We start from the raw sequence: 27865 nt of genomic DNA, 5'->3' as shown, positions 1-27865 counted from the left end.
CAGCAGTGCACTTCATACATATATTATTTTAATTATTTTATTAATATTGCGTTTATAACACCGGATGTATCATGGAATATTATGCGCTGTAGTTGTATTATTTTTACTTATTCTCAATTATCATTTAATTTTATCAGGATAATTTTTAAAACAGGCGTAAAGACTGAGACAGGAAAACATATCTCTATCTGGAATAAGAGATATAAAAAATACATATAATATCAACATAAACAGTTCGTGAAGGCTATTGTTTAAGTTCACATGCTTAAGTACTAATAAAACGAACAAACGTAGATTTGCATACACTTGCTTGTGTTGTGATTGTGACTTGAAAATTGTCATGTCTATTTTACAATAAAATTCTCAGAGAAATAAAACGCATCTCTGGTAATCTTACAAACTAAAAATGCCACTAAAACCATAGCTTAGAAGGCATCACTGGCAACATCAATAAGTACAAGGCTAATTTGAATTACTCGGCCAAGATTTTCTGTCATATTGGCCCTCAAGGTTGATACCTTAATAAGTTTATTAATTACCTACGTCGTGGTTATACGTTCACAATGGAGTGCCATCACGCTAGTCAATGTCCTCAGACGATAATCTTACAAGAAAATTATAATTCCATTATTTTATATTCTTCAAATGTTTTAACTCTTCAAATATGGTGCCACGGGACACAATTTACAATTGTTTTGTTTTCATGTTATAGTAGCTAATACAAAATTTGGCTAACTTATGTAAACCCTTATTTTGTACACTCGTAGGTACTGTACCTTTATAAGCTCGATTATATTCTTACAATGTATTTTGATTAACTTTAACGGTCTATTATTTCCTTGATAGTATCCAAGACTCGAATAGAATGCAGTAAGTACGTGAACTTGATATTCACATAAACCACAAACAATTATAATCGTTTTGTTACAATAAACAATTACTTATAATTATTTATAATCGGCTGTTATTGATTGCGACAATTTCACAACTATGGCATCCTTAATTATGAAGGGTATCAACGATTATGACTTTATACTTGAATTGTTCACATAAAAAATATAGTATAAAAATAAAATAAAAATGAAGTTACATTCACAAGGCTTCCCTACTATTTTATAGCAAAGTCTAACAATGAGTCATAAAAACACAATACGATTTTCAATTCTAAACTACCTATAAAAACTACCGAAACTTTTCCAACAATTTCCTTAACTAAATGTTTATTAAAAGTATTAACTTTTTATATTCTGTCTGTAAGACAATGCCAGTGATAATTACAAGCCGATCGACAATTATACAATTATTGACCGGCTTTAATTGTCACAGTGAATACAAACTAACTGGCTTTACACATGTCTGTTTAAACAGAATAAAACCGAAGCCAATCAATATCTACTTCACATAATGCGTATTGCCATCATAATATCTTCTTCTTGTCGTATGGTTAGTGGTCAACCTAGTGTCAAAGTTGTTCAAGCCGCCCAAAAACCTTTGACGTGCTTTACGACTGTTATCTGAATAGACAACAACCGGGACCGACTTTTTAGGTTCCCTTCGAAGCACGGAGATGCCCTGTTGAAAAACCACTATGCGGTCACCTATCAATGGAATGACCACGCCAAGCGTTGCTTAACCCACAGATCATTTACCGAGCTGTGAGCGCAACTGGCTATGGGCGCCTCAAAACCATCAAATGAGAATATCGTATTTTGAGACAAATCAAGTAGGCATATTAACAAATATTTGCACATGTCTAGTGTGAGAATTCATGCGTTTACACAAAAAGTACTATTTCGACATAGTCAATATTTGACTGAACTTAAAAATACGTATTTATTACATAGATCAGCGCAACAGTTAGGGATATAATAGTGGGTACACAGGTACAATGAGTGAGCATTGATGCATGTCGTAGAGTCGGTCACCTGACTCGTAGCCAAGGGACGGGTCACAACCTTCGTTCGGAACAAGTTCATACGATAACACTTAATTGTTTACATCCTCGTTTACACAGGTATGTTTATTGAACAGTTAACAGATGCACAGGTAAATCAAGGTGATTAAAACTAGCGCTGGTGATTATTTCGACCTTTCATCTCTTTCGACATTTCGCCATATTTAGCAGCAAACTGTTACTTAGTTGCGTTATGAATTAAATTACAAATTAGACAATTGTTTTTAAAATTTACTTGCATGTGGCGTACAAATATGTTACCTGAAGTAGAGTACGAAGGACGTATTGGTAATGAAATACCTTTTACATACGATTTTTACCGCAACTACCGCTTCAATATAGCGATTCCAGTATTTCATTGAATTTAACTAAATAAGGTCATAAAACATCAACTATCTATGGATACAAATGTTAAAAATCATTGTAACTAAGGACGTATTAAGCGATATGGCATTTAGTAATAATAATAAACTATTAGACAGGTTGTGTAAAACGTTGTAAGTACAAACATAAGTAGCAGTGATGGGCTGAAATAAGGACAAGGCGAAGCGTCGACCACGGCCGCCACGATGGCCCTCTAAGCTCACACACTCTCTCATTCACACGACAGATACGCTGGATGATTGTAACCCTTTTTGTAACCTCTGTGATACCTTGAAACTTTATGAATGTGCCAAACAACAAATAATACAGCGCAAAATGCCCTAAACATGCTAAACAATAATACAGGTGCAAAATGCCTTTTATGTTAAAACTCAGCAGCTAATATTCGAAGAGATAATTCGTATAATTTGGAAATATTGTAAAACATGTTGTTAACGTCTTCTTAAATCTCGAAAATACTTACCAAAACCACAATTTAACTCTTCAATTTTCAATGTCTGTAAAATATGGTACTTATTACAATTAAAACAAACTGCATTCAAATATGCATTATATTGTATACTACTTCCGTTAAGCTTATTTCCTTGTTGCACAAGATTTGCATAAAGTACATAATAATTTAGACCGTAAAATTTTAATAAATGTCATTATTAGCATACTAAGTACTGGCCACATTCTGGTAACCTAACCTACCTTGCGGAAATAAAAAGAAACAGCAGATTGCTGCAAAGAGCACTGGCTTCTCCATAGGCTCTAATCAGCCCACCAAGTAAAAATAAGGTTTCCTAGAAATAAACTACATAGTTCATAAAATGTAAGTTGTATATTTAAGTAAATAGAGGGCAGAGGTAGTAAATAGTGTAAATACAAACTAGTATGTACTAGTACAGTCACGACAGATCAACGATCCTCGGTGCCCCTGTACCTTGTACATATGTGTGTTGTGAAACATACTAACGCATTGGTAAACATTGATGTATTACATATAACTAACATATGCAACGTATTTACCAATACGCGATCTATCATCGAACTCAAATTAAAAATAGCTTAACAAATCGATATCAAATCTAGAACACGCTACCAGCCAGTTTTAATTGAAAACGTTTAAAGTTGTTGTCAGGGAAATGTTTGCTTATGCTTTGATATAATTATGATGGAAGCTAAATCTATTTAATTATATATACGTAAATGCTAGTTTAAGATTTAATGAAGAGTTTTTTTTGTAACCTTTTACTGTCCCACTGCTGGGCAATAGTCTACTCCCAAACGAGGGAGGGGTTAGGTTTTGTGTCCACTACGCTGGCCAAGTGCGGGTTGGGGAAAAGTCAGTAATGCAGAAAAAAATACAAAAAAGCAAATATGTGTATTCAGTTTGGAACGGGTAGCAGAATATTTGTTATTTTATCCGTATTACAGAGGTATACAAATAATATGTTGTGTGTTAACTAAATCACAAACCAGATATAAATGAAAAACATATAAATCCAGCATTTCCGCCATTAATGCATTTATTTTTATTTATCGTTGCAGTGAAAAGTTAATTTATGTAAAGAGATAAAGCTCCGATATCGAGTTGCTCTGCCATAAATATATTTTACAACTCACCACTAATAAAAATATCGGTCAAGTGCTAGTTCAACTGTGCAATGAGAGTTCCGCGTCATTAATCAGATTTATTGATGTTACATCATTAATTTATTTACGCTTTTTGAATACTCATGAAATGGACAGCCATAACTCATGTAAATTTTATCAGAATTAACTTTCCTAAAAATCCCGATAATTGTAAAACACTGTTCTTGAAGGTATGCTCAGTTCAAACCCGCACTTAGTCAGCATCTGTAATCGAGTCTCAATTCCGTCCTCTTACTAGTAATAAGGATTGCAATGGTCATTTTTTTTCATGTCACTAACATACATTCACGGACTCAAGTAACAACCATTTCGTAAAGCTTTCTTATTGATATACAATGCATTTCAGACGAGCTTCGGGATGGTTCCTCAATATGCATTAATACTGGCGAAATAACTAAAATTGATGTTCATTCAGATCGTATTCAAGTAAATATAATAGCGAGTATCTACCAAATACTTCCTTTCAAATAATAAACACGAATAAACACACGTGATATGAATTAAGACATAATTCTTTTACCTTTCAATACCGTCCAAATTAGGATTGGAGGCTCGGCCGGTACCGAAGGTCGTAATACTCTCGAATAGTTTGAACGCCGGAGAACTGACGGACATCAAACGATGCCTTGCACCGGTCTGACACACCTACCAACGTAACGGATTAAATCGTATAATTTTATGATAATTTAACTATCTTAGAATCGACTGATACCTTGAAATTATTGTCTGGTGTGTGATCTAAGTGCATGGTATTAGAATTATAGTCCTCGTACGATATTATCAGTATTCTAGCCTTAGGCAATCCACAAGAAGATATTCGATTTTGCTTTTTTACTTTAGGGCTGGACTAAGGCTTCGTCTAATGCTATCCGTATCCCGGCCCTCTGTTCAGGCAACAGTAAGAATCTTTTACATAGCTATATGCGATAATATGCTGCAAACAATATGTAAAGCCACAGCCAATTGGTTTATTCCATCACATTCTACATCCCGAAGGCGACAATCACACGTAGCGCTTATTCAATTCACTCATTGTTGTAACACGTATTGTATACCATTACAATGTTGTGTACTCGACACCCGTCGCCATCCTGTGTTACTTTCACAAGTAATCTTTGGATGATAAATTACTGGACTTATTTATTACCGTTTAGAGGCAGATGCACTCTCTGTTTATAAACAAGCTAAGTAGCCTTTGATGCAACTAGATCCTTCATAGATAGCTGCTAAGTTCTAAGGTTAACGAACTTCGAAGGTAATAATTCTTTGAAAACCTTTGAAATTATTGTGAAAACTGGAATTGTTTCTGAACGTCGTAATTTAAACATAGATAAGCATAGTGAAAATAGAACCAGTCCCACGTATGAATGAAATAAAAGTAAATTATCATAGGAATGTCGTGGAGACAACGCATCGTAGTAATTAATTATATTAGGTAGACGTTATCTTTAATTTATAGGCACCGTTACTTCTGGTTTAAGTAGTTACTTTGATAGAATTAAAATTAAATACAGGTTAATAAAGAAAAACAATCCAATATAAAAAATTGAAATATTGCCAATATTAAATCAATGCCATCAAAAACATTCTGTAAAAACCTCAAGTCTCGCCGTAAAAAGTTGTGAGATCTATATAATACCAAGTCGATTAATCTATTTAGTCTCTACTTAAAGGACCTTCTGTCTTAAGTTATTACGTATGTTATTATCATGCCAATTTAAAAAAAATACCTCTAAAACAAATAGACCGACCTGGCCATCGCATGATTTGATTATTAGTATGTATCACACTACACAGCACGACGAGAAGTTAATGCTCCTGAAATGTTAATGGCGAATTTGTGTTTTCTTGCGATGACCAAGTCGATCTATTTGTTTTAAAGGTATTTTTTTTTTTAAATTGGCATGATAATAACATACGTAATAACTTAAGACAGAAGGTCCTTTAAGTAGAGACTAAATAGATTAATCGACTTGGTATTATATAGATCTCACAACTTTTTACGGCGAGACTTGAGGTTTTTACAGAATGTTTTTGATGGCATCTCACTTCTTTTTGTAGAGCGAATAGAGCAAACATAAGTCCAATTTGTATGGAAAGCCGTACTTTTTTCATAATTCAACATATTTTCCTATGGGAATGTTGTTCAGTTTCATGGGCTAAACACCCTTACCCACCCTATACCCCCTCCCGTTATGTCTCATATAGTAGATACATATTTACACCTATTTATTTTATTTTCTACAGAAATAATAATTTAATTCATTAACTGCAAATGTAACCTTGTAATCTTATACATTTATATGGGATTACAAAGTTATTGTTGCAGTTAGTGTATTTAGAAAACTTGACCGAAATTAGAAAATATTGAATTTTTCCCATGATTAAGACACTAAACCCTATTTGTATTCTAAATTTTAAGCTTCTAAGTCTGCTAGAAGTACCTTAGACTTTTGATGATCGGTGAGTCAGTGAGTCAGTGAATCAGTGAGTGACAAAATTCAAAATTTTAACAAGTTGTCATTCTTAAACTACTGGTTCAAATTGACTGAAATTTTAAATATACCGTGTTTATACAATGACTGATTAGTTGCTGAAAATCCAGGCTTCTTGTTTTATCCACTACGAAATTATAGGGGTGTCAAAAATAGCCCGAATTGCTTCGAGAAAAGGATGTTACGGCCGTGCCGCTTTTTTTTTGCTCGACTTGCGGGGGCACTTCCGTGCCCCCAGATATTGCCTATTTCTACGAAATTCATAGGGCTACTTTATTCGAAAACTAGAAAAAATCGAATTCAAAATGCGTGGCGAAACGAAGGCGAAATCACAGCGAGCACAAGCGTGCATTCAAAACGCATTTTCAGGCGGCTGATTTTATACTGTTAAGGTTACATAAAGTTAAGAAGAAATTTCGCCTTCGCCACGCCTCCGACACTTCTTATGTCACGTGTTCTTAATGAGCTATAAATGCAGCATTGTCGTGTTTACTAACACATAACTGGTATAGGCGAGAACATTAGTGTGTCAACGATCGACATGGGAATGTGCGTCTCCGTACCGGTTACGTGTCGCTCTTATTCACCGAGATGAGCCGACATCCGATGTACTTTCACTCGTATCAGTGTAAAGGTTACTGTTATCTACTGATAAAACACTAATCAAGCTAAGTAGATCCCGTTTCTGGGTATTTATTTATTTGATTAAGATTTTTAATGTAACCTGAAAATGGTTGATGATGATAAGCAAACGAGCTGACGCTGAACAGGGAGATACATTACTCTAAGTTTGGAACACATTGAACTAGACACCTAGTTAGTTGACACATGTGTTATCGTTAAAAGTTATTTTACCCTTTACTCAATTCTACAAGATAAACTCGGATAAAAATGTTTTGTTCGAAATCCAAATATAATAGCTTTAACTTTTTTGAAACATACTCTAAGAAAAATTGAGAAAAACGCTGTGATTACTGAGAGTATAAATTTCAGTAATTAAGTGATGTGATGTAAGGAAATCTGCCCTTATTCTCATTAATACTTTTATCCAGATCGCTATAAATTAAATGAACTAGCAATGTTGTAAACCTTGGCGAAACATTCTCGTCCGCAATTGCGATGCATCTTAACATGACCTCACTGAAGGTAAATAGAATTAAAGAATTAACTTGATTACAAAGAAAATTCAGGCTATAGGACACAAAAGAATGCATTATAAGTCAAAGCCATGGAAAATGTAATGGATTTTATACTCCATGGAGGTTAAATGGAAAATATCATCTTTCCGCGAAAGCCCCTTGCGCCTTGCTGTTACAAATAGATAACGATTTTAAACGTTCTTCCTTTTAAAAGAGGTTTGTTATCTAACAGACCCTTTGTGTTGATTTGTTGATGTTGCGAAAAGGATATTTTCTTTTTGTTAAAATATCCTTTTGGATTTCTTCTTTGGATTTTGGAAATTAAAAAATAAAAACATTTCATAATGTTATTTTCACAGTCGGTATACATTATATTATTCATTTTTTTATGATTAAAATATCTACCGAAGAAGTTTTTCTCGTAAATCAATTGCTGGCCGGTAAAAAAAATTAAAACAATTTTATAACTATGTTCGAAAATTTTTAACTTTGTTTTTATTCTTTGTCCTTAGTTTTTATGAGATTCAGTTTATTAATTAAAGTGAAAAATAAAAATCTTCGTTATCAGATATAAAAAATTGCTGATAAATCAAAGGTAAGGTCTTTTATCAATCCTTGCCATTTGTCAACTTCACTTTGCTTTGATATTTTATTTAACGTCGAATTTAACATTTAATTAGGTTTCTGTTTTTTTTAACTAGTTTAATACACAATCACAATCTGTTTTAATAGTTGTTAGTACAACATGCAACGTAAGCTGCATTCGTATCACATACGGATCATCTCTGTTCATTTTATAATGATAATAAGAAGTTTTGTAGAAGTCAAGTCAGTTATTTTTAAATAACATAAGGCATCTGTTTATTATGTACCCATTAATGGATTTTTAACGACCGTATCTTTTTGTATGTAAAACGCAAATGAACATACTCTATTTTTGTGGTTTTCTGGAAACCACAATGTAAAATACAATATTCGTAATGAATTTTCTTCCTTCAAAGTTATTTTGTGCTAAAGATGAGTCGATGAGACATACTTCAATCCGAGCTTCAATGACAATTGTTTTATAATATTATGTTATTATTTATAGTTATAAATATTTTTATATAATTTAACTTTGTATTCTACACATGGTGGCACAACTTCTATTATATGTAGAGAGGGCGATCTCCCACGATGTACGACTTGGTGTATTTTATAAACAATGTCACGATCACGACTTGTGCGTTTCTTATTTAGCCTGCATCGCCGATTAGTCGCCGAGCCGTTGTCGCCGACGCCAGAGGTGCAACTATGTTCTTTGCATACATTGGGAGTTCGTCACCTAGAATTTAACATTTATAGCTATCTCGCAAATAAAACATCCTCGCTAAAACTTGTCTTTTTAGTTCATGCATTTGGAATCGAACCTATATTCAATTTTTATGTGATTTTTAAAGCTACTTTTCCTAAACTACCTCTTAAATTGACACGCTAGGGCGCCATATTCATTACATATAATAATGTCGAATTCTTTTCTAGACAGTAGACACGTAACATCATCTTCATCTAAATCAATTTGAAACTATTTTTAACACAAATTATTTAAATGTGTAGCTGAACCAGGAAGCTCAATATTAAGTAAATATTTAGAGGAATTCGTGATATGGGTGTATCTTCCATTTATAGCCAAAATTGATGATATCATAAAAATCTTACAGATATTTAGTATGCCGAGTATCTTGTTCTAAGGTCAAGATTTCAAATCAAATATTCGTTGAGATAACCACTTCAGTTTTCATCACTGGCCCACCACAACGTCCTCAGCGCTATACAAGCAATTTTGCCAAATTTTAAGTGTACAAATTGTTAACAGGAATAGGACGATACATCAAGCGTGACATTGAGAAGATCTCGTGCGTCCATGTGACTCACAGTCACGTTTTTACGAATTCTAGGATACGCGGGAGGGAAATCACCTTTTAAGTTTAAACCGTCTGATTTAATCAGAGATGTTCGTGGATGTGGGTCAATAGTTTATATTGAATTGGAGTTTTGGTTACAATGCATTCTATACCTCGCAATGAAAAACTGCAATGCAGACTTTAAAGAGTAATCCTGAAGTAAAAAATCAGCTCATCATTTCTACTTTTTAGATTAGATCCACAGACAATCAAGTTTTGTTTTCAAAATATCAACACATACCTACGATAAATTGAACTAGCCGCAAAACTAATTACTAATAACACACTTTGTTACAGAAAATGGCTGGAAGAAATTGCACTGGCGAACAAGCAGGGTCGTAAACCATCTTTACTCCGCGCTATGACCAAGGCATTTTGGATGAGTTACGCTCCTTCCGGAATCATGTTCCTTATACAGGCACTCGTACTCAAGTGAGCAATTTTGTTGGTGTTACATTGAAATTGTCATGCAATAGACACATAACACTAGTTGAACGCGTTTATCACGACTCTTATCTTAACTACCCCTTACGGCGAATTTTTCCGTCGACAAACATCTTTATTCCTTTTTTGATGTAGGTGATTTGACGATATGAAATGTCACTATTTAAAAAAAATAAGACGGAGACTATAAAGTCATTTTGGCCCACCCCTATCGTAAATTAATAATTCAGCAGATACTAGAAATAAAATTAAATAAAGTTCAAAGCTATTATTATGTTCAGATCCAGGAAAAGACAGATCATACGGTTATTTGTCTATTAAGTGATTATAAAATCAGTATAAAAATAAATAATTATAAATAAAACTTAAGTTTTAATGTTAACTCACGATTATGTTAATAAGTTGCATTTACATCTGAAATTAAGGGTTTTGCAGTATTGTGGCGAATGATCCATCCGACTGGTGACTTCATTCCATGTCAATAAATCGTGTAAAATAACGCTATAAAATAATTACACACTTCTTTGCTGCGATGTTTATGAACTTATCTATTTTGTATATCCAATCGCAGACATAATTCGAAAGTCACTTCGATACCTACTTTCAAGAAATAGATCTGTACATACATATAAATTACTTGTACAAATGTACAGTATAAACAATCATTCTAATCACCGATGTAATTTCCTTCACCCTCTCATATAAAGTTTAAGATTTTTTATAAGCTCATTATCTTTCAACATAGCATTTGTCCGACAGACCGTTTCAACCTGTGGCCCTGAGCATGATGTTGGCTTACTGGGAGCCGGGTTCGAACATGACGTACGAGCAAGCAGTGTATTGTGCGAGCTCAGTCATCATGATCTCAATCTTCATCGCCTTCCTCAACCACCACGGGACTTACTCCACACAACAATTCGGTATGAAAGTTCGGATTGCCGCCTGCTCACTTATTTATAGAAAGGTAAGAACCCAATCGTTGCACCAATCGCTTAAGGAAGGTCTTTAGAAATATAATAGAGAGATCTTAACCCTGCAGGGCAGTGCACTTTAAGGACGGTTCACATCTGATGGAAGATGCGTCGGGCATAGACTAAATAGTATGGGATTCGCAACGACGCATTATCGGTTGAGTGTGAATGGTCAAGTGTTTTTCTTAACATTTGTCTGTTCAGGCGGTACGCGACCGATAATACGCGACACAATGTTCCGTCAGACAAAAATAGAAATAGAAAAATATTTAGTTTACATATATTGCCAATAAACTTAATTTTCCGGTCGAAAAATTCGACTCAATTGGGCACGTGATGACATACTCATTTCGTTCAATACATTAATATGAGTTCAATCAAATTAACGATTCGGAACCACAGCGCAGTAGCGAATAACTAGATCTTGTAATTACATTTTAATATTATGTTTACAAACAATTTTTTATGCTATTGTTATGTAAATTTGATTTAATCTATTATTTCTATAGATGCGTAATTTTATACAGTTGTTTTTAGTTTATCAGGGTATTATTGCTATTAATAAGTATTATAAATTATAAACTACATTTATTGTAAGCCATAAATTTTCTGTAAAATTTGGCGAATCAAAAGGAAGCCTCAGAGTTAAATTTATTGAGCAATGTAAACTAAATAAGTTGGTATGTACTATTTAAATGGCGTATTAAGTTTTCAGTTATATTATTACGAATATACCTATAGGATTTTCGCGTGTGAAGTGCATAGAGCCACCATTTCATATTTTTTTAAGTTTTATGTAAATACATACAGCTGGTGCGATTAACATTTCACGTCCGTTATTTATTTAGTACATTATAGCGTCAAATGTGCATAATTATTTAACTATAGGCATGTTGGATCAGCATTTTTTAATTAAGAAAGAAAATTAACTCTACTCTTTCATCACCAGGTAATGCGTATGAGTTCGGGAGCACTCGCGCAGACGACAGCAGGACAAGTTGTAAATCTATTGTCAAATGACGTGAATCGTTTCGACTACGCATTCATTTACGCACATTTCATCTGGTTACTGCCCCTACAATTGATCGTGGTCTGCTACCTCATTTACTTGAAGATCGGATACGCGGCCATTGTCGGCGTCATCGGCATTGTATTACAGACCATACCGGTGCAGTGTGAGTACACTTCCGTTTTCACATGGATGTTTAATTGTTTTGTCGGGAAGTTTAGGCGATTGCTTAGTACGACAGTTTCTTTGAGAAATGTTCCGTTAAGTTGCAATTAGTCAAATAGCTAAACACAACAAAGTAGTCCATTTTGAGCACCTGTTCGAAAAGCACCTGACAAATACATAATAATATATTAATAGGTGCCCTTCGTGGACTAGGCTACGTGCTTTTCGTCAAGGTGCTATTCGAACGGGTGCCCTAGATGGACTACCTCAACACAACGATAGATTTTCCGTAGCATGATATCAAGCAACGTCAAAAAATATCGAAATATGTAAGAATTTGTATGTTATATTTGCAGCTTACATGAGTAAATTGGCTGCAAGGTTGCGAATGAGGACCGCGTGCAAAACCGACGAGCGAGTTCAAATTATGGACGAAATTATTAGCGGTATGCAGGTGCGTTCACCTATGGCTCACGATTCTATGCACTAAGTATACCTAAACTTTTGGTAACCATTTGACCAGTAATTAGAAAAACTTACATACATACATAACACCACGCCTGTCATACCCGAAGGCGTAACCAGAAATGTATGATATAATCTCACATTTTGCCATATTATAATACAATTTTAGCCCTATGTAAAGGAGGTGGACCATTTACCATATACCTGGCGTGTTACGCAACTCCAGACTACTATTTAGAATTGTAACTTTTGTAATGGGAATAAGAAAAATAATTGTATTTGTATTGTCTCAGGTTATAAAAATGTATGCCTGGGAGAAGCCGTTTGAGCAAGTAGTAGCGCTCGCTCGGAAGAATGAGATCAACTGCATCACATCAGCCTCCTACCTCCGAGGAGTGTACCTCAGCTTCATGGTGTTCACCGAGCGACTCTCGCTATACATCACTCTACTAACATACTCTCTGTTCGGATATCAAGTCACTGCTGATATTGTAAGTATACACTTACGGTCTTATTCATAAAAAGTTATCGCACACCTAAAAGCTCTCTATAGTAGTCTATAGTACGGCTACTAAAAATCTTTATTCTAACAGAATTTTAGAGCTAATCTGTTCTATTTACCTATTATAAAGTTATGGAATTACACTTTTTCTTAATAGCTATACAAAAACAGTTTCGTGATAAAAAAGATACACAGATTATTGCCGCCTATAAGTTTTATGGTCGTAAATATAATAAGACTACATCGAAACGCATTATAAGGTCTATATTGAATACAAAATTCTACATCGAGATGCTAATTTTATTCATTTAACAATACATGATATTGTAACTAAGACTTCAATAATGATCGTAGGTGATCTTGAACAATTGTCGTACTTATTAGCCTTGATCTTATAACTGCACTTTAGTCGATATATGTTTATATTATACTAGCTTTTACCCGCGACTTCGTCCGCCACCTGAATTTTCCCAGGGGAATGCATCATTTTCCCGGGGTAAAAAGTAGCTTATGTCCTTTCTCGAGTATCAAAATATCTCCATACCGAATTTCATGCTAATTAGTTCAGTAGTTAAGGCGTGATTAAGTAACAGACAGACAGACAGAGTTACTTTCACATTTTTCATAATTTTTCGCATTTTTTTATAATATTTGTATACAAACTATACAATATAAAATATAAGTGTATTATATTATTATGTTATTTGCAGGTGTTCCCATTGGCGCAATTCTTCAACACCCTGCAAGGGACGTTGTCGATCATTATGTCAAACGCCGTGTCGTTCTTGGCTGAAGCGCTGATTTCTGTTCAACGTCTGGAAACGTTCATGTTGTTCGGTACGTGTGGTCTAAGTTTCCATCGAAATAATTTGCAAACAACACAACATTCGATGTTTTTTTCCTCCTAACTCTCCCAAATTATTCTACTACTCATTTCTATAATCACAACGGTCGTATTGCTGAACAAAAATACAATTTGTCGATTAATTGACCTGCCTACCACTAACAAACCTAAAAGCAAGGAGCGTAAATTTAATAGGGATTTATTAAAAATACTTAATAAGTTATTTGAAGATAAGCACTATGGGAAAATCCCGCTGAAGACAATGTACATAAAATAAAATCAACGATTTTCACAGGCGTTACTGCGCGCACTTAATGAGCTCTTTGCATCAGGTTGCCAACAATGCCAACTAACCTTTCAGTATTTATGGATTCTTTTATTTCTGTTAAACTCACTTTAAGCCGTTTTACTTTTGGTGTGAAATTAAAAAATGAGTGTCTTATCTTACGTGTCATTTGGTTGCAGTGAATGCGTCACAACTGTGCAAAGAATATTTGATGAACCGTAGTTTATTGTGTTAACTCACATCCTGTGAGGTCATGACATTACTCGCTTACTGTACACTAACAGTCTCGTATGAACCAACAAGTTTCGTCATCTTATTTTTATGATTAATGCTCGGTTCAGTATTATTCGGTGTTCACTAGATTTTACTAGATATTTCATCGGGACACCATGCGCAATGCGTATTAATCACATGGTAGAGTCTTACTACTTTGTTGCAGTTTTTATTTTCATAAGAATAGAAATGGTTTTTACATAGATTTTTGACAATTTTAACTGTGAATGCTAAAAAACTTGTCTTTATTTGTAACAAACTAGCAATAGCATTTCATATCTGCACAAATAAATAAAATTAACTGTCATAAAAAAGTGATTTAAGTAAAATCAACATGTAGTGGAGATGAAAAGTAGTTCATTTAATTTAATTGGAAATTGTTGTTATTTAGATGAACGAGAAGATCTCCGCAGCGTACCTGACGTGGACATCGCCAAATTAGTTCAAAGCGTAGAGGGACAGAAGAAAATGAAGACTTTCAGTGAGATCGATCTACGTCCTAATACATTTAAGAAAATTGACGAAGAAGGCATTTACAATCCTGGTAAGCAATTATTAATTTTGAGGCCGTTTAAATAGATAAACTAAGAATAATATATATATATATATATATATTGTTTTATTATTTTTAAATACATGTATGCAATAATAATTAATATTATTATTCATAAATAAAATAACTAAGCTTATATTTAACAAGCAATAAGCATGTTATAAATACGATCAAATGATCCGTACAGAAAATAACGTTTCTGAGTCTCGTGAAGCTTGCAGTTACCTATTTCGTAGTAACGTGTACACATTAACCAATTGTATCAATTTACTCGTTTTGTTTACTCAGTTTGTTGTTATTTAGCCTCTCGGACTTCTTACCTTCATTTCATAGGTTTTTTGAGGTAAAATTGTTTTGACAGTTGGATAAATGTTGTCGTATTCATATTTTATTAATGTTACAATTTCCCATTTTATTGATATGCTGCGTTTATTACAATTTATGTACCAGCTATTTATTATTTATTAAGGAGTAAGTATATATTTCCTAACTCTTATTATTATGGGTTCAAAAACTTATATTTTGTGCTTCTTCGTCCAGGTTTCGACTGCAATGAAAAAGGTATTTTAAGTTCAGCTATTTGTCCAATGCCTGTGAATCCAGACGTCGGCATACTCATACAAAATGTGAGCGCTAGTTGGACTGAAGATGGACCCATTACTCTAAATAATTTGAACTTAACGGTCCCCAAAGGAAAACTCTGTGCGATAATAGGAGCCGTCGGATCAGGAAAGGTAATAAAATCTTCTTTAATTAGTTACTTTTAATTTTTCGAAAGTAATTTTGTAATAGGTATTTCGTGACGCAAGCAATTAAAGTTCAATACAACAAAATGAACTGGATTTTATCATTTAAATCTTATTTCCGCAATTCATAAGTGACTGAAAAACGTGCTAAATACGTGTAAATTGGTAAAATATTCTTACAATATGAAGTATTTGCCAATACCATGAATAGATTTCAATCACTCATAACAAGAGTGATTGTCAACAATATGGGTAAAATAAATCAAACAACACTCCGAACACATTTAGCACATACTCAATACGGCAACGCTTCCTTTTTATAACGGAGACAACGTACCCACAATAGTTATAAAGACCTTGTACTTTAATCAAAGACAAAACTGAATCAAGTGCTGTTAAAATTAACACTGATTTGTTATTATTTTTATTTATAACTGCACGTTTGACGCAATGGTTTGCGTGTTCAACTCGCCGCATTAACCGTTGCGCCCCGTGTGGCGGGTTTCAATCCCACCCGAGACAAATATATCTGTGATGAGCACGAGTATTTGTTCTAATTATGTATTTAGAAGTACATAAGTATGTTTATCAGTTGTCTGGTTACCACACTAGAAGCTCCGCTCAGTTTGAAATCAAATAACCGTGTGTGAGTTCTCCAATAATATTTATTTCTTTTTAGAGTTCAGTACTTCAACTATTGCTGAATGAGCTTAGATCGAGCAGTGGTCGAGTATATTTGTCTGGACCGTTATCTTACGCAAGTCAGGAGCCATGGCTTTTCGTGGCTACGGTCAGACAAAACATTTTGTTTGGACTACCTTACAACGCTAAGAAGTACAAAGAGGTAAGTTCATCTTTTCTCAGAAACTATGAAAGCAATTGTAAGATTTTCTAGTTAAACGGTTCTAATTTGACATGGTTAAATTCCAGGTTATTAGAGTATGTGCTCTTCAAAAAGACTTCCAGCAGTTCCCTCATGGAGATCAAACGTTGGTTGGAGAAAGAGGTGCGTCACTGTCTGGTGGTCAACGAGCTCGCATCAATCTTGCCAGAGCCGTTTACAGACAAGTAAGTATTTTATACATCTTTACCTATAGCGCCGGGTATAGTAGAGACAGTATAAACAAAATAATGTTAAGGTAAATTGCAATAATCACCCTTAAATTACAATTTAACTACAATTTGATGTTTTGATTACATTAACAAATGTTTGAAATCTGCATAAATATGTCGTGGAACATGAACCTCGTAACAGTAAGCAAAGAAAAAACAGCTTTTAAATCAATTTGTCACTTAGATGAACAAAGTTTTGTTATAATAAATTAGGCAGAGAGATCTTGGGAACAAGTGTCGACTGGATTCTTAACTGACAAGACAATGTCAAGGGCAATCAAGTCAGGAGACTAATCACAAAACTATTGTTTGACATGAACGTCATCAGTGGCGCTCAGAGGTCATTAAGGGTGATTATTTGTTTAACTTCGTACTGGAAAAGTACAAGGAACTTGTTTGACCGAGTCTCGTTAGTTCATCCGTTTGTATCGCTGTATTTTATCCGGAAGCAAGTCGAGAGACTAAGTAATTATTTCCTGTTTATTGTTTTGTGACTCTGTACATTCACATTAATACTGGCATTAATTTTATCGTTATTATCAAGATTCTGAATATTTTATTTTTATATAATAAAAAAATAATAACCATTACATTCTTATTTTGATCATAACTGCAGTAAGAGTAAGATAAAGCTAAAAATAAAATTATAGTTCGAAGCAGATCTTAATCGATAAAATAAAAACAGATAGACCTGCAGTCATTACAATACTTGTAAAGCTTTTATACAACTATTACGCTTACAAGCTCAGTTTTTCTAAACATTGCCGTTTTTTTCGTGGAACAGGCAGAAATATATTTGCTGGACGATCCGCTGTCGGCGGTGGACGCTCACGTAGGGCGGCAGTTGTTCGACGAGTGCATCAGCGGCTACCTGCGGCACACCACGCGCGTGCTTGTCACACACCAGCTGCACTACCTCAAGGCAGCGGACTACATCGTCATCATGAACAATGTAACCTATAACACTTATTAGGGTATTGTAATCGCCAATTCAGATACAAATGCAGCTTTTCTCAACCTACTGCTGGGCAACAACCTCCCCACGATATCTCTATTCCTCTCGATAAATTATTTTTCAAATCGTCTACACTTAAGTTAGCGCAAGTCCAATTCAAGGATGGTAATAGTATATTATATGGTCATTCATCGGCACTATAACTTCTTAAAAAGCTTAATGTAAGACATCGCAAAAGCTAACCTAATACAATGACAAAACAAATGGCTGCAAACGATTCTAATGACGCTAATTACATCATTGTCTCTACATCAGGGTATCGTTGAAGCTAAAGGAACGTATGACGAACTCCAGACAACAGGCAAAGACTTCGCCAAGTTGTTGTCCTCCAGCCACGATGAAAATGAAGACAAAAAAGATTTGGAAAAACCTCTGCCCTTGTCCCGACGTACTTCTGCCAGAGTAAGTGTTTATTACATTGACCATTTAATCGCCATATTTAGTTCCTTGCAAATGTGTCATCTATTTGCTTCATAAGAAATTAGATAATGCCTTGGAAATAAAAACGGAAAGAGGAAAACCGACAAAGTGTGAAATACATGTGTTAACTACTCACGTCTATTTTCGTAAGAGAAGCAATTTATTGTAGTTATTCAATCCTCAACAAAAGGAGTGATAATTAGTGCATAACCACAAATACCACAAACTAGGAAAAATACATAAAAAATTAAAATAGAAATGAATTAGGACCTAAGTGTAAAAATGAGTGCACCACTCAGTTAATCAGATTGTTTATATTTTGCTTACAATCTTATTACACATTCACTAACTCGATACATCACTCCACGATATCTACTGTACGTGACAAGACTTTTTCACTTGAAACTGGGACGTGTGGAACCCAGTATAACCCTCACACCCCTTTTTGAACGTCTACAAAATACAAACTTACATCTTAATGCTGTAGCAATAAGTTACATATTTGCATAGCAATTTTCAGAGAATCGTGATTGAATTTAAATTTATTGATAGATCGTTGGAAATGTCGTCATATGCAACGCAAATTCTTATGACTACTTATTTCCTTGAATTATTACATTTACTCCGTTCACGGATAACATTCCCGGCATTCGCTTACGGAGCAAGCGGGAACGGTCTTATTTTTATTGCTTAGTATTTTCTCAGATCGTTTATTTGAGTCAGTACCTTTTTTGGTTTAAAATAAATCTCTACATTTTCTTTTACAATTTGCAACTAACCAATTTGTATGCATGATAACAATTTGGCATCACTTTATAGTATCATGAATATGATAGTTAGACCCGGTTTCACCCACTTTAGTCAAGTATGAGATAGACCACCAGGTGGAATTTTGACAGATATTGACATACATTTGCCGTCTCTCTATCCATCGGATAAGTTATCAGACAATTACTTAGAAACGGTGAAACTGATTGTTTTTCTAATTCCATCAGTTATCTACAACACGTCGTCCATCACTGACTGACTCGATGACAGGCTGTGAGGTCCCGGCGCAAGAGATGGAAGAAGAAGAGAGAGAGTCCGGCTCCATGGGCTGGCATGTGTACGGGGCGTACATGAGAGCCGGTGGCAAAACACCCAGGATACTCTTCACGATACTCATTTTAGTCGTAGGGCAACTGTCGGCAACACTCTGCGACTATTGGGTTACGTTCTGGTAATTATTTTCTCGGACAATTTCACTGTTTTCTGATAAAAATATATAAGCAAAAGTTTTTAATTTAAATAAGAGATTAAAATACACTTATTCCATAATGGGATACAGTACAGTTATATTTATTTTTTGTTCCACTGCCGAGCAAGCGTTTTCTCCTGAAGGAAGGGAGATAATTGGACCTTGAGTCCATCACGCTGGCCAAGGGTGGGTTGGGAACCTGGGAACCTTGCACGCTCCCAAGAAATGTGTTCCAGAACTTCTATGCCAAATAATATGTATTTTTTTCGTTTCCTTAAAGGACGAACGAGGTCACCACAATGAAGGACTTAGAAAATAACAGAACTACAAGCAGCAAGCAGGATTATCGTCTCGAGCGAACCCTGTCACCAGACAACAGCACTTTCAACATATCCAGCTACTTCTCGGGAGTCTCTCAGAAACCTGGTAAGACTAATTTTATCAATATTTGTATATATCCAACTACATACATACTTGCTCTCCCTTAAATATAAATATATTCCTAATTTAAACCCTAACATATCAAGATATCCCTAGTTGTGTTTATTATAAAAGCAAAACTAAGAATATCTTACTAAAGGCATCATCACGTAAAATCCAGCGGTTGGTTGATGAAAAATTGTTTTATCAACCGTTTAATGCACCCGTCATATTGTAAGTTAAATTGTCTACAAAAGCTTTTTAAATGGCTAGTGTAGTAATGAAGTACATTTTTTTCCAGATCTGAACATCCACGCATACATAGGTCCTCTAGACACGGCGCAGTACCTGTACGTGTACTCAGCTCTGATCGTATGCTGCATCTTCTTCATCACGGCGCGCGCCTTCATGTTCTTCAAAGTTTGCATGACAGCCTCCCGCAACCTCCACAACGACATGTTCCACTCTATGCTCAGGGGTGTCATGAGGTTCTTTGATACTAATTCATCAGGTAAGTTTTAATTTTGACCTGTTTCTTCTAACGAGGGACCATGCCCTGAAAGTATGAGTTAACTATAATTAATTTTTAAATACCCCTGAACTGATTGCCACCCCAAAGTACTTATTCAAAGAAAATTTTAATTTGGCCACTTTAGGTAGCATAAATCATATTTTGATGCAAGAAATGGTAGTGGATCTTAAACCAACTGTTCATAAATGCTAGTAATAAAAAAACGACTGGGGACCAGTGTTAGGAACAAACTGAAATTGACACTGGCCATTTGCAGTAAATAAGTAGCATATAAAGGAATCAACACAAAAATAATGAATTATCTTGTTTTTGTTCCCAGGTCGTATACTGAACAGGTTCTCCAAAGACATCGGTGCGTTAGACGAGCTGCTACCTCGTTTTCTGCTCGAATGTATTCAGATCTACCTCGTGATGTTCAGCATCCTGGCTCTTAACGCGGCTGCCCTCATCTGGACCCTACTGCCTACCACCATCATCCTACTGTTGTTCTACACTATATTACAGATTTACCTGAAATCTGCTCAGTCTATCAAACGTTTAGAAGGCACAAGTGAGTATTACCTATAGCTTATTAAACAAAATAATAATTTCACTGAGTATTTTAGCTTTAATAGCAATAGGCTCGCCCTGTATTAAAACTTGGATAAATTAAATGTGCTAAAATTGTTTTTGATCCTGCCATTGTAGCGTAAACGCGTAAACGTTCAATAATATACTTTATGTACTTATATCTTCTTAAAAAGTATGTCACATTAAAACGACCCAATAAAATAATTGTACCGTAGTGAGATAACAATAAGTAAGGACATTACACCGGAAGAGGCACAACTTTGGCTTGAACCCAATGCCCTCTGACTTGGCACGGTAAAAACGTCCCCATTAAGCTGTCACTACTCAATATACGATATTGTACCATCAGATGAGGAAGATTATTTACAACCTCATACATTTTTATACTGCTAACAAGATTTTAAAGACTTTAATTCTACTGTAAACGGGTCTTATGCCAATTTACACGGAACGATAAGTCGGTTAACAAATAAGGTACCGTAAACCTTATATTGATTAATAGATTAATCGCTTATAAGACTCATTGCGCGTTTCTGATCTACAGTCGATAGTAACGAGTATTTGAATATACTGAAAAAATAACAATGTTCTAAACAATAAGTTCCTACGGCACCCGCTGGATGCGCTTATGCGATTTTCCTACAAAATTTATCGATAGCTAGCCGCTTGTCGATAGCCGATATAGAATCGATCGCGATAGTTGAATATCGTCAATTAAAATACTTTGTTGGTTTACAGCTCGCAGTCCAGTGTTCTCCCACATGTCGGCTACTCTCAACGGCATCAGCACAATACGATCAGCTGGAGCCGAACAAAGACTTATACAGGAGTTTGATAGGTTCCAGGTAAAAAATGATTTATTTTATCTTTATTTAAGACTTACTGGATAGCAATTTACCTGACCCGTGACTGCGTATTCATATGTCGTGTACCCTATCAGCTGACCAAAGAGACAGTACCCACCTAACTAAAGAACTACCAAGATATCCGAAAAATACCACTTTTTTATCGTTTTTCCTCTATGTTTAGTAAGATGACTTCGAAACACTGTCCTTTCTCTATAGCATCTTCATAATGATGTGTTTCCAGGACATCCACACATCGACATGGAGCAGCTATCTCGCGAGCGGAGTGACGCTCGGCTTCTGGCTGGACTTCATCTGTGTGTTGTATCTCACCATCGTCATCGTCGCCTTCCTCGTCATCGACAGCAGTAAGTTACTACTTCATTATCAAGCTCTAATGAAAGATTTTGAGTGGCCGACGGGATGTTCTTTATCAATAACCATACACCTAGTTTTCTTCTTTAATGGTTCATTTGCCAATCAGATAATTTGCAAGTCAATAACATCTGCAATCGCTGTCTATTAGAGTCGCTTAGTATGTCAGTATTCCATATTTGCAGAATGGCTAAACTTTTTGCAGACAAAGCCGTGTTAGATTTTCTCTTAGCAGACAACAAGACAGTACTGACTGTAAACTTTTTTCAACAGAAACTATATTCTCGGGTAACGTGGGGCTAGCGATATCTCAGACGTTGATCCTGACGGGGATGCTGCAGTTCGGCGTGCGACAGACCGCCGAGGTGATCTCTCAGATGACCAGCGTCGAGCGCATACTGCAGTACACGCACATTGAACGTGAACCTAAGTGGGAGAAAGGAGGTTGGTAGAACACAGTTGGCATGAGCTGGTAAAACAGTAATAAAAAAGTTACATACACATACCTATTGCTTTAGTCTGTAGTCTTAGGCCTGATTTTAAATTATCCTTGTGAACTGTTTTGAATAATTAAGTAAATCCTTTTCATTAAATATATTTTTGTGTTACAGAAAAAGAAACACCAAAGGACTGGCCATCACGGGGTCGCATTGAATTCAAGAACTGTTACATGAAATACACACCAGAAGACTTACCTGTGCTCAAGAATCTCAACCTAGTGATCGAAAGTGGCTGGAAGGTTTGTTAAACTATTTTAAGATAAATAGGTGCTGTAGTAATTTTTATGCAATCTTATTTTGTGAATTCGACCAATGGAAGTAATAAATAGATACGACAAGAATATTTTTTATGTTGTTCGCATGATTAATGTGATCTTCGGCCTCAGGGAATACCTACTTAGAGCTTCGTTCAAACTATTGCTAATTATGGGCTCATTAGCATCGTAATATACCTATATGAAGGACTCATACTTGGGGTGTTTTTAAAAACAATTCAAGCGAAATAAATGCATATTAATTTTATCTTGATATTTTCAGGTGGGCATTGTAGGCAGGACGGGTGCAGGAAAGTCCTCCTTGATCTCGTCTTTGTTCCGTCTCGCTATTGTAGAGGGAGAAGTTCTTATTGACGATGTCAACACTGGCTATCTCGCTCTACAGGTACTACCACGACTTTTAACAAAACCACCTATTTCTTTAAAACTTTCTGAATGACTAACATTATAATGCTTTATTTGCCTTATTTTTTTTGTACAGGACCTGCGGTCAAAAATATCCATAATACCTCAAGAACCAGTTCTGTTCTCTGCAACAGTTCGGTACAATTTGGATCCATTCAACAATTACGACGACGATCAACTATGGAAAGCTTTAGAAGCCGTAAGTACACCTTTCTTTATAATCATAAAACTGTTAACGTAATTTTACTTTTTCAGTTCATTATCTCCATTTAAAGATAACTTCACGTTACCCCGATAACAAAGGTCTTACTAAAACTTAATAAAGGACTTAACTAGGATGTAGGCCTTCTACAATACACCAGTTAATATTTCTTCTACACAATATTCAGAGACATAATAATACAATATGAAAACTTTCAATTAAAAGATTACGCCACTGTAAACGGTGACCTGAAATTTAAAAAAAAATGTTCCTTGATAATCAGGTGGACCTAAAAGCTGCGGTGCCGGCGCTGGACTTCAAGGTGTCAGAAGGAGGGTCGAACTTCTCTCTCGGTCAGCGACAGCTCGTGTGTTTGGCACGAGCTATCCTGCGAGGAAACAGGATTCTTGTGCTAGACGAAGCCACTGCTAATGTAGACCCTAAGTAAGTGTACCACTTCGCTCATATGCAGCTCATTATTCTGTACCCATTTGTGGCGTTAAATCAACCATTATTGAATTGGTAAAATCGTATTTTATTATATTATTAACGTGACACCATTAAATAGTATTTGCTCCTAAAAAAAAAACGAGCATTTAAGTGTGACATGGTAACCACAACAGCATTTCAAAGAGAAAGCTCTCTTCAAACACGTTTTTTTTTATCAAGTAGTAATTTTTTTGCCATTTCTTTCAGGACGGACGAATTTATTCAGAGAACGATAAGATCCCGTTTTGCTGACTGCACAGTGTTGACGGTGGCTCATCGGCTCAATACCATCATGGACTCCGACAGAGTCATGGTAATGGACTCCGGCCGCCTGGTGGAGTTCGACCACCCACACAAACTCCTCGACAATCCTGAAGGATACTTCTCAAAGATGGTGAAAGAAACCAGTGATAAAATGTCCGCACAGTTACATGAAATAGCAAAAAACACATACCTTAATAATGGCGGAATAGTATAGAAATGTACCTTTTATAAAGTAATTTAAGTTAATTTGTTACAATTACCTATTATGTATTAATTTGTCATCGAGTTGGACTAGTGGTTGAACCCTTCGTTATTGTTTATTGTACCTATTTCAAAGTTGCGTTGTACGCGCGGTATAACTTATTGGTACTGTTATTACCTAGTAAGCTGTTATTTTTCTATGTGGAATATGATAAAAGTTTACATTAAATGGCTTTTTCGAAATGTTGTGTTAGTAAAAAATTATCAAAGTGAAAATATTGGTACCAGCTTATACTCAATACTGCGCTGTGTTGTATAACCCTTCGGACTTTTAATATGCGGTATTTAATTTTTAGAGGTATGATTGTTAATATTTATAAATCCTTAAGCATTTATAAATAATGTATTACCTACTGTATAGTATTATAACATCCCTAAAACTCGCTCTCATACTGTATGTAGATATAGATATAAATTAGTTTTTTACCTAATATAATAGGGAATTGTGGTACATTACTCCAATGCAGGTACAGAATTTATAAGAGTGAGCATAGTTTTAAGTACGGCGCAAAATGTGTTATTTATTATACCTATTGCCTATATCATTGAAGAAGTTGATGAAACGACCATTAATGCCATAGAGGTTACCCTCGGAAATATAAAATAAGCTTTACATAAATAATTGTTTTATTTTCCGAAAACACTAAATGTTGCTCAAACCCACCCCAAAAGTATCCGATTGTATCGCTGTAACACAACATCCCGGTCTTGAACACAACTTGCTGTGGCAGGGAATCAACCGAAAGCAGACGCAATTTTACAAACGAAGCTCAAAATTGTTCACTACGATGTGTCGTAATGTTCTAGTGGTTTGGCGCCACCTATACCTACTTATACCTAATATACCTATTGCAAGACAAGAACGTAAAAAATGGTTTTCCCGAGCAGTTCCCAGTAGTCCTACAACGTAGACTTGCTAGTACTAATACTGGGACATTTTCTACCCATCTGACCGACCAATTTCAACTTGAAGATAAACATTACAACTAGACTAGACACCTACTCAATGATTTTTCGCCCCGTTACTATTAGTTCGAGATACTAGGTTGGTGGTAGGAACTACGATTTTTGATTTATTAAGGAAAAAAGGAGTAACATCTCTAGTTGGAAAAGTTTTTTTTTACCCTCTGACTATTATTGTACATTTTATATATTAATCTTTTTACCTATGAGTATACTAATTAGATAAAATGGGACTATGAAACAGAATAGGTTGTGTGCAGCAAGTAATATCTAGTAATGCCTTCCTACACAAGACGTCGAAAAGACCTGTTATCAAACAGAGAAAAAAAATGTTATCCTGTCAAGTAAAATGTCAAATCCAAATATTGAAATGACAGTACTGATTTTTGAATCGAAGTGGTTCTTGTTGTCTTGTAATTTGTAGTCCTAAAAGTAGTGTACCAATCAATGTAAGTACATCATATCTACTTCTATAAGTTTATAATTTAATTATGTCGAATGGTCTTATCCTTTATTTTGTATTGCAGATACAATGACATCTCAACTAATCGCTACGCCACCATCGGTTTCATGGGCTCAGGGAAGTGGTTCTGTGTTTTTGACGTTTAATGTGGAATGTGAAAAACCAGATATCAAAATTGAAAGAAAAGCAGTCTCCTTCGAGGGTATAGGCAAACCAGACGACAAGCTTTATGGGGTTGTGATACCACTATATTCCGAAATAGATCCGGAGAAAAGTTCATACACAAATAAAGGCAGGTTAATTGAGGTAGTTCTAACAAAGGATAAAACCAACGCTCCTTTCTGGCCTGCTCTGACTAGCGACAAGAAGAAACATCATTGGCTCAAGATTGATTTCAACCGCTGGCAAGACGAGGATGAAAGTGATGATTTGGATGAAATGAACAATGTTTGTTTAGATAAATTATCTATGGATGACTATGGTGACGACAATGAGAAGGAGGACAGCAGCTCAGGTGAAGAAGAAGACCTCCCAGATATAGAGCAATAGATCTCACACATTACATAGCCAAAACATTGAATTAGTCATAGAACCTGTAATTATGGACAATTATATCGCTTTTTTTATATGATGTAGTGTGGTAGCAGTATTTATATTTAAGGCTACTTTATTTAGGGATGTGATCTGGATAAATTTTTGTAATTTTTGGTAGCATGTGTGGTGCAAGGTTAATTTTTAATGGGTTATATTATTGTTTGAATGCAGTATTTTTTTACTAAAATAGTATTAAAGTCTCAGTACTATGACAAAAATCAGAAATGTCTTGTGAAAAACAAACAATATCTAAGTTTTATTTTTTTAAGAATGTTTTCAAAGTCATCTGTGAAGTTTTGCAAAATGTAATATTATTTAAATAATCTAGTTTTTATGTTGAAGGTATTCTTCATAAATTTACATTCCAAAGACAGAACAATGGCTGCTTACAGAGGTACTTACTTTTATTTCAGCAAGAATAGGAATAATGTTAAATAATTAAATATGTACTCATAGATATTGTTCTCACAGGTACATACTAGCGTTAGGTACCATAAAGCATTAGATTTTTAGCATACAATATTTAACCAATATTTTTTTAGTTTCCGATCATGACATCATTGAGTTATATCACAATGTAATACATACTCAAGTGTCAAAATTTTAAATTAAGAAGTAAAATTCGAATTATTTAAAATAGTTAAGAATACTCAATAGCAGTTTAAAGGTTGGTTATAAGCCCTTAAATAACTACACTTAAGATTTATTTGGGCTACTATTGTTAAAAAATTAACTATAAACTGACATAATATTATGTAGTATCACATTTTAAATCTTTAGTATTACTTTAGAGTTGTTTCATGATCATATCTCAAGCTGTGTGCAAATTACTTGTATTATTAAATATAGTATGAAATCCACCTACTAGCATTATCTTATATTGTATCTGTATAAACACATTCCACTGTTTTTGTTTACTTTACAAGCTCTACATGCAAATAAAATTATGTTCAAATTTATTTAGATGTTTTATTTCGCTTTTCCCTGCAACATTTTTCATTCATGAGATTTTTTTTAGAAATAAATAGTGACTTATGGCTTTTCTCTTTCTCTTTAGCTGAGCGCTACTTTAAGGCTCGTTCTACACCTTCGTTCAAACTTCCACGTGTAG

The 27865-nt window shown here is 34.9% G+C and overlaps 2 protein-coding genes across 2 annotated transcripts in view; both read left to right on the top strand.

The window, feature by feature from the left end:
• The window catches only part of LOC142982493 (ATP-binding cassette sub-family C member 4-like), a 35667-nt gene extending 10298 nt beyond the window's left edge, over window positions 1–25369 (top strand). The window contains exons 2-25 of the mRNA XM_076128968.1: window positions 9851–9985; window positions 10757–10961; window positions 11918–12143; window positions 12499–12596; window positions 12901–13098; window positions 13820–13946; window positions 14904–15056; window positions 15606–15799; window positions 16491–16655; window positions 16742–16879; window positions 17709–17876; window positions 18195–18341; window positions 19355–19578; window positions 19877–20022; window positions 20318–20527; window positions 20868–21098; window positions 21857–21963; window positions 22208–22331; window positions 22612–22782; window positions 22950–23077; window positions 23376–23498; window positions 23595–23717; window positions 24004–24164; window positions 24417–25369. Coding sequence (XP_075985083.1) covers window positions 9851–9985; window positions 10757–10961; window positions 11918–12143; window positions 12499–12596; window positions 12901–13098; window positions 13820–13946; window positions 14904–15056; window positions 15606–15799; window positions 16491–16655; window positions 16742–16879; window positions 17709–17876; window positions 18195–18341; window positions 19355–19578; window positions 19877–20022; window positions 20318–20527; window positions 20868–21098; window positions 21857–21963; window positions 22208–22331; window positions 22612–22782; window positions 22950–23077; window positions 23376–23498; window positions 23595–23717; window positions 24004–24164; window positions 24417–24687 — 3973 coding nt within the window. The 3' untranslated portion in view covers window positions 24688–25369. The remainder of the gene's footprint in view (window positions 1–9850; window positions 9986–10756; window positions 10962–11917; window positions 12144–12498; window positions 12597–12900; window positions 13099–13819; window positions 13947–14903; window positions 15057–15605; window positions 15800–16490; window positions 16656–16741; window positions 16880–17708; window positions 17877–18194; window positions 18342–19354; window positions 19579–19876; window positions 20023–20317; window positions 20528–20867; window positions 21099–21856; window positions 21964–22207; window positions 22332–22611; window positions 22783–22949; window positions 23078–23375; window positions 23499–23594; window positions 23718–24003; window positions 24165–24416) is intronic.
• A 672-nt stretch (window positions 25370–26041) lies between these two features.
• On the top strand, window positions 26042–27713 carry LOC142982499 (cytosolic Prostaglandin E synthase-like). The gene is made up of 2 exons (XM_076128980.1): window positions 26042–26146; window positions 26225–27713. Exon 2 carries the CDS (start codon window positions 26230–26232, stop codon window positions 26707–26709), a length of 480 nt encoding a protein of 159 aa, XP_075985095.1. The 5' UTR covers window positions 26042–26146; window positions 26225–26229; the 3' UTR covers window positions 26710–27713.
• The last annotated feature ends 152 nt before the right edge of the window (window positions 27714–27865 follow it).

The sequence above is a fragment of the Anticarsia gemmatalis genome, chromosome 2, assembly GCF_050436995.1.
Source record: "Anticarsia gemmatalis isolate Benzon Research Colony breed Stoneville strain chromosome 2, ilAntGemm2 primary, whole genome shotgun sequence".
In the NCBI taxonomy this organism is placed as follows: domain Eukaryota; kingdom Metazoa; phylum Arthropoda; class Insecta; order Lepidoptera; family Erebidae; genus Anticarsia; species Anticarsia gemmatalis.
This window is presented reverse-complemented; position numbering and strand designations above follow the sequence as displayed.

Excerpts from the sequence above, each read along its gene's own strand:
- LOC142982499 (XM_076128980.1), top strand. The coding sequence starts at position 26,230 with ATGACATCTCAACTAATCGCTACGCCACCATCGGTTTCATGGGCTCAG.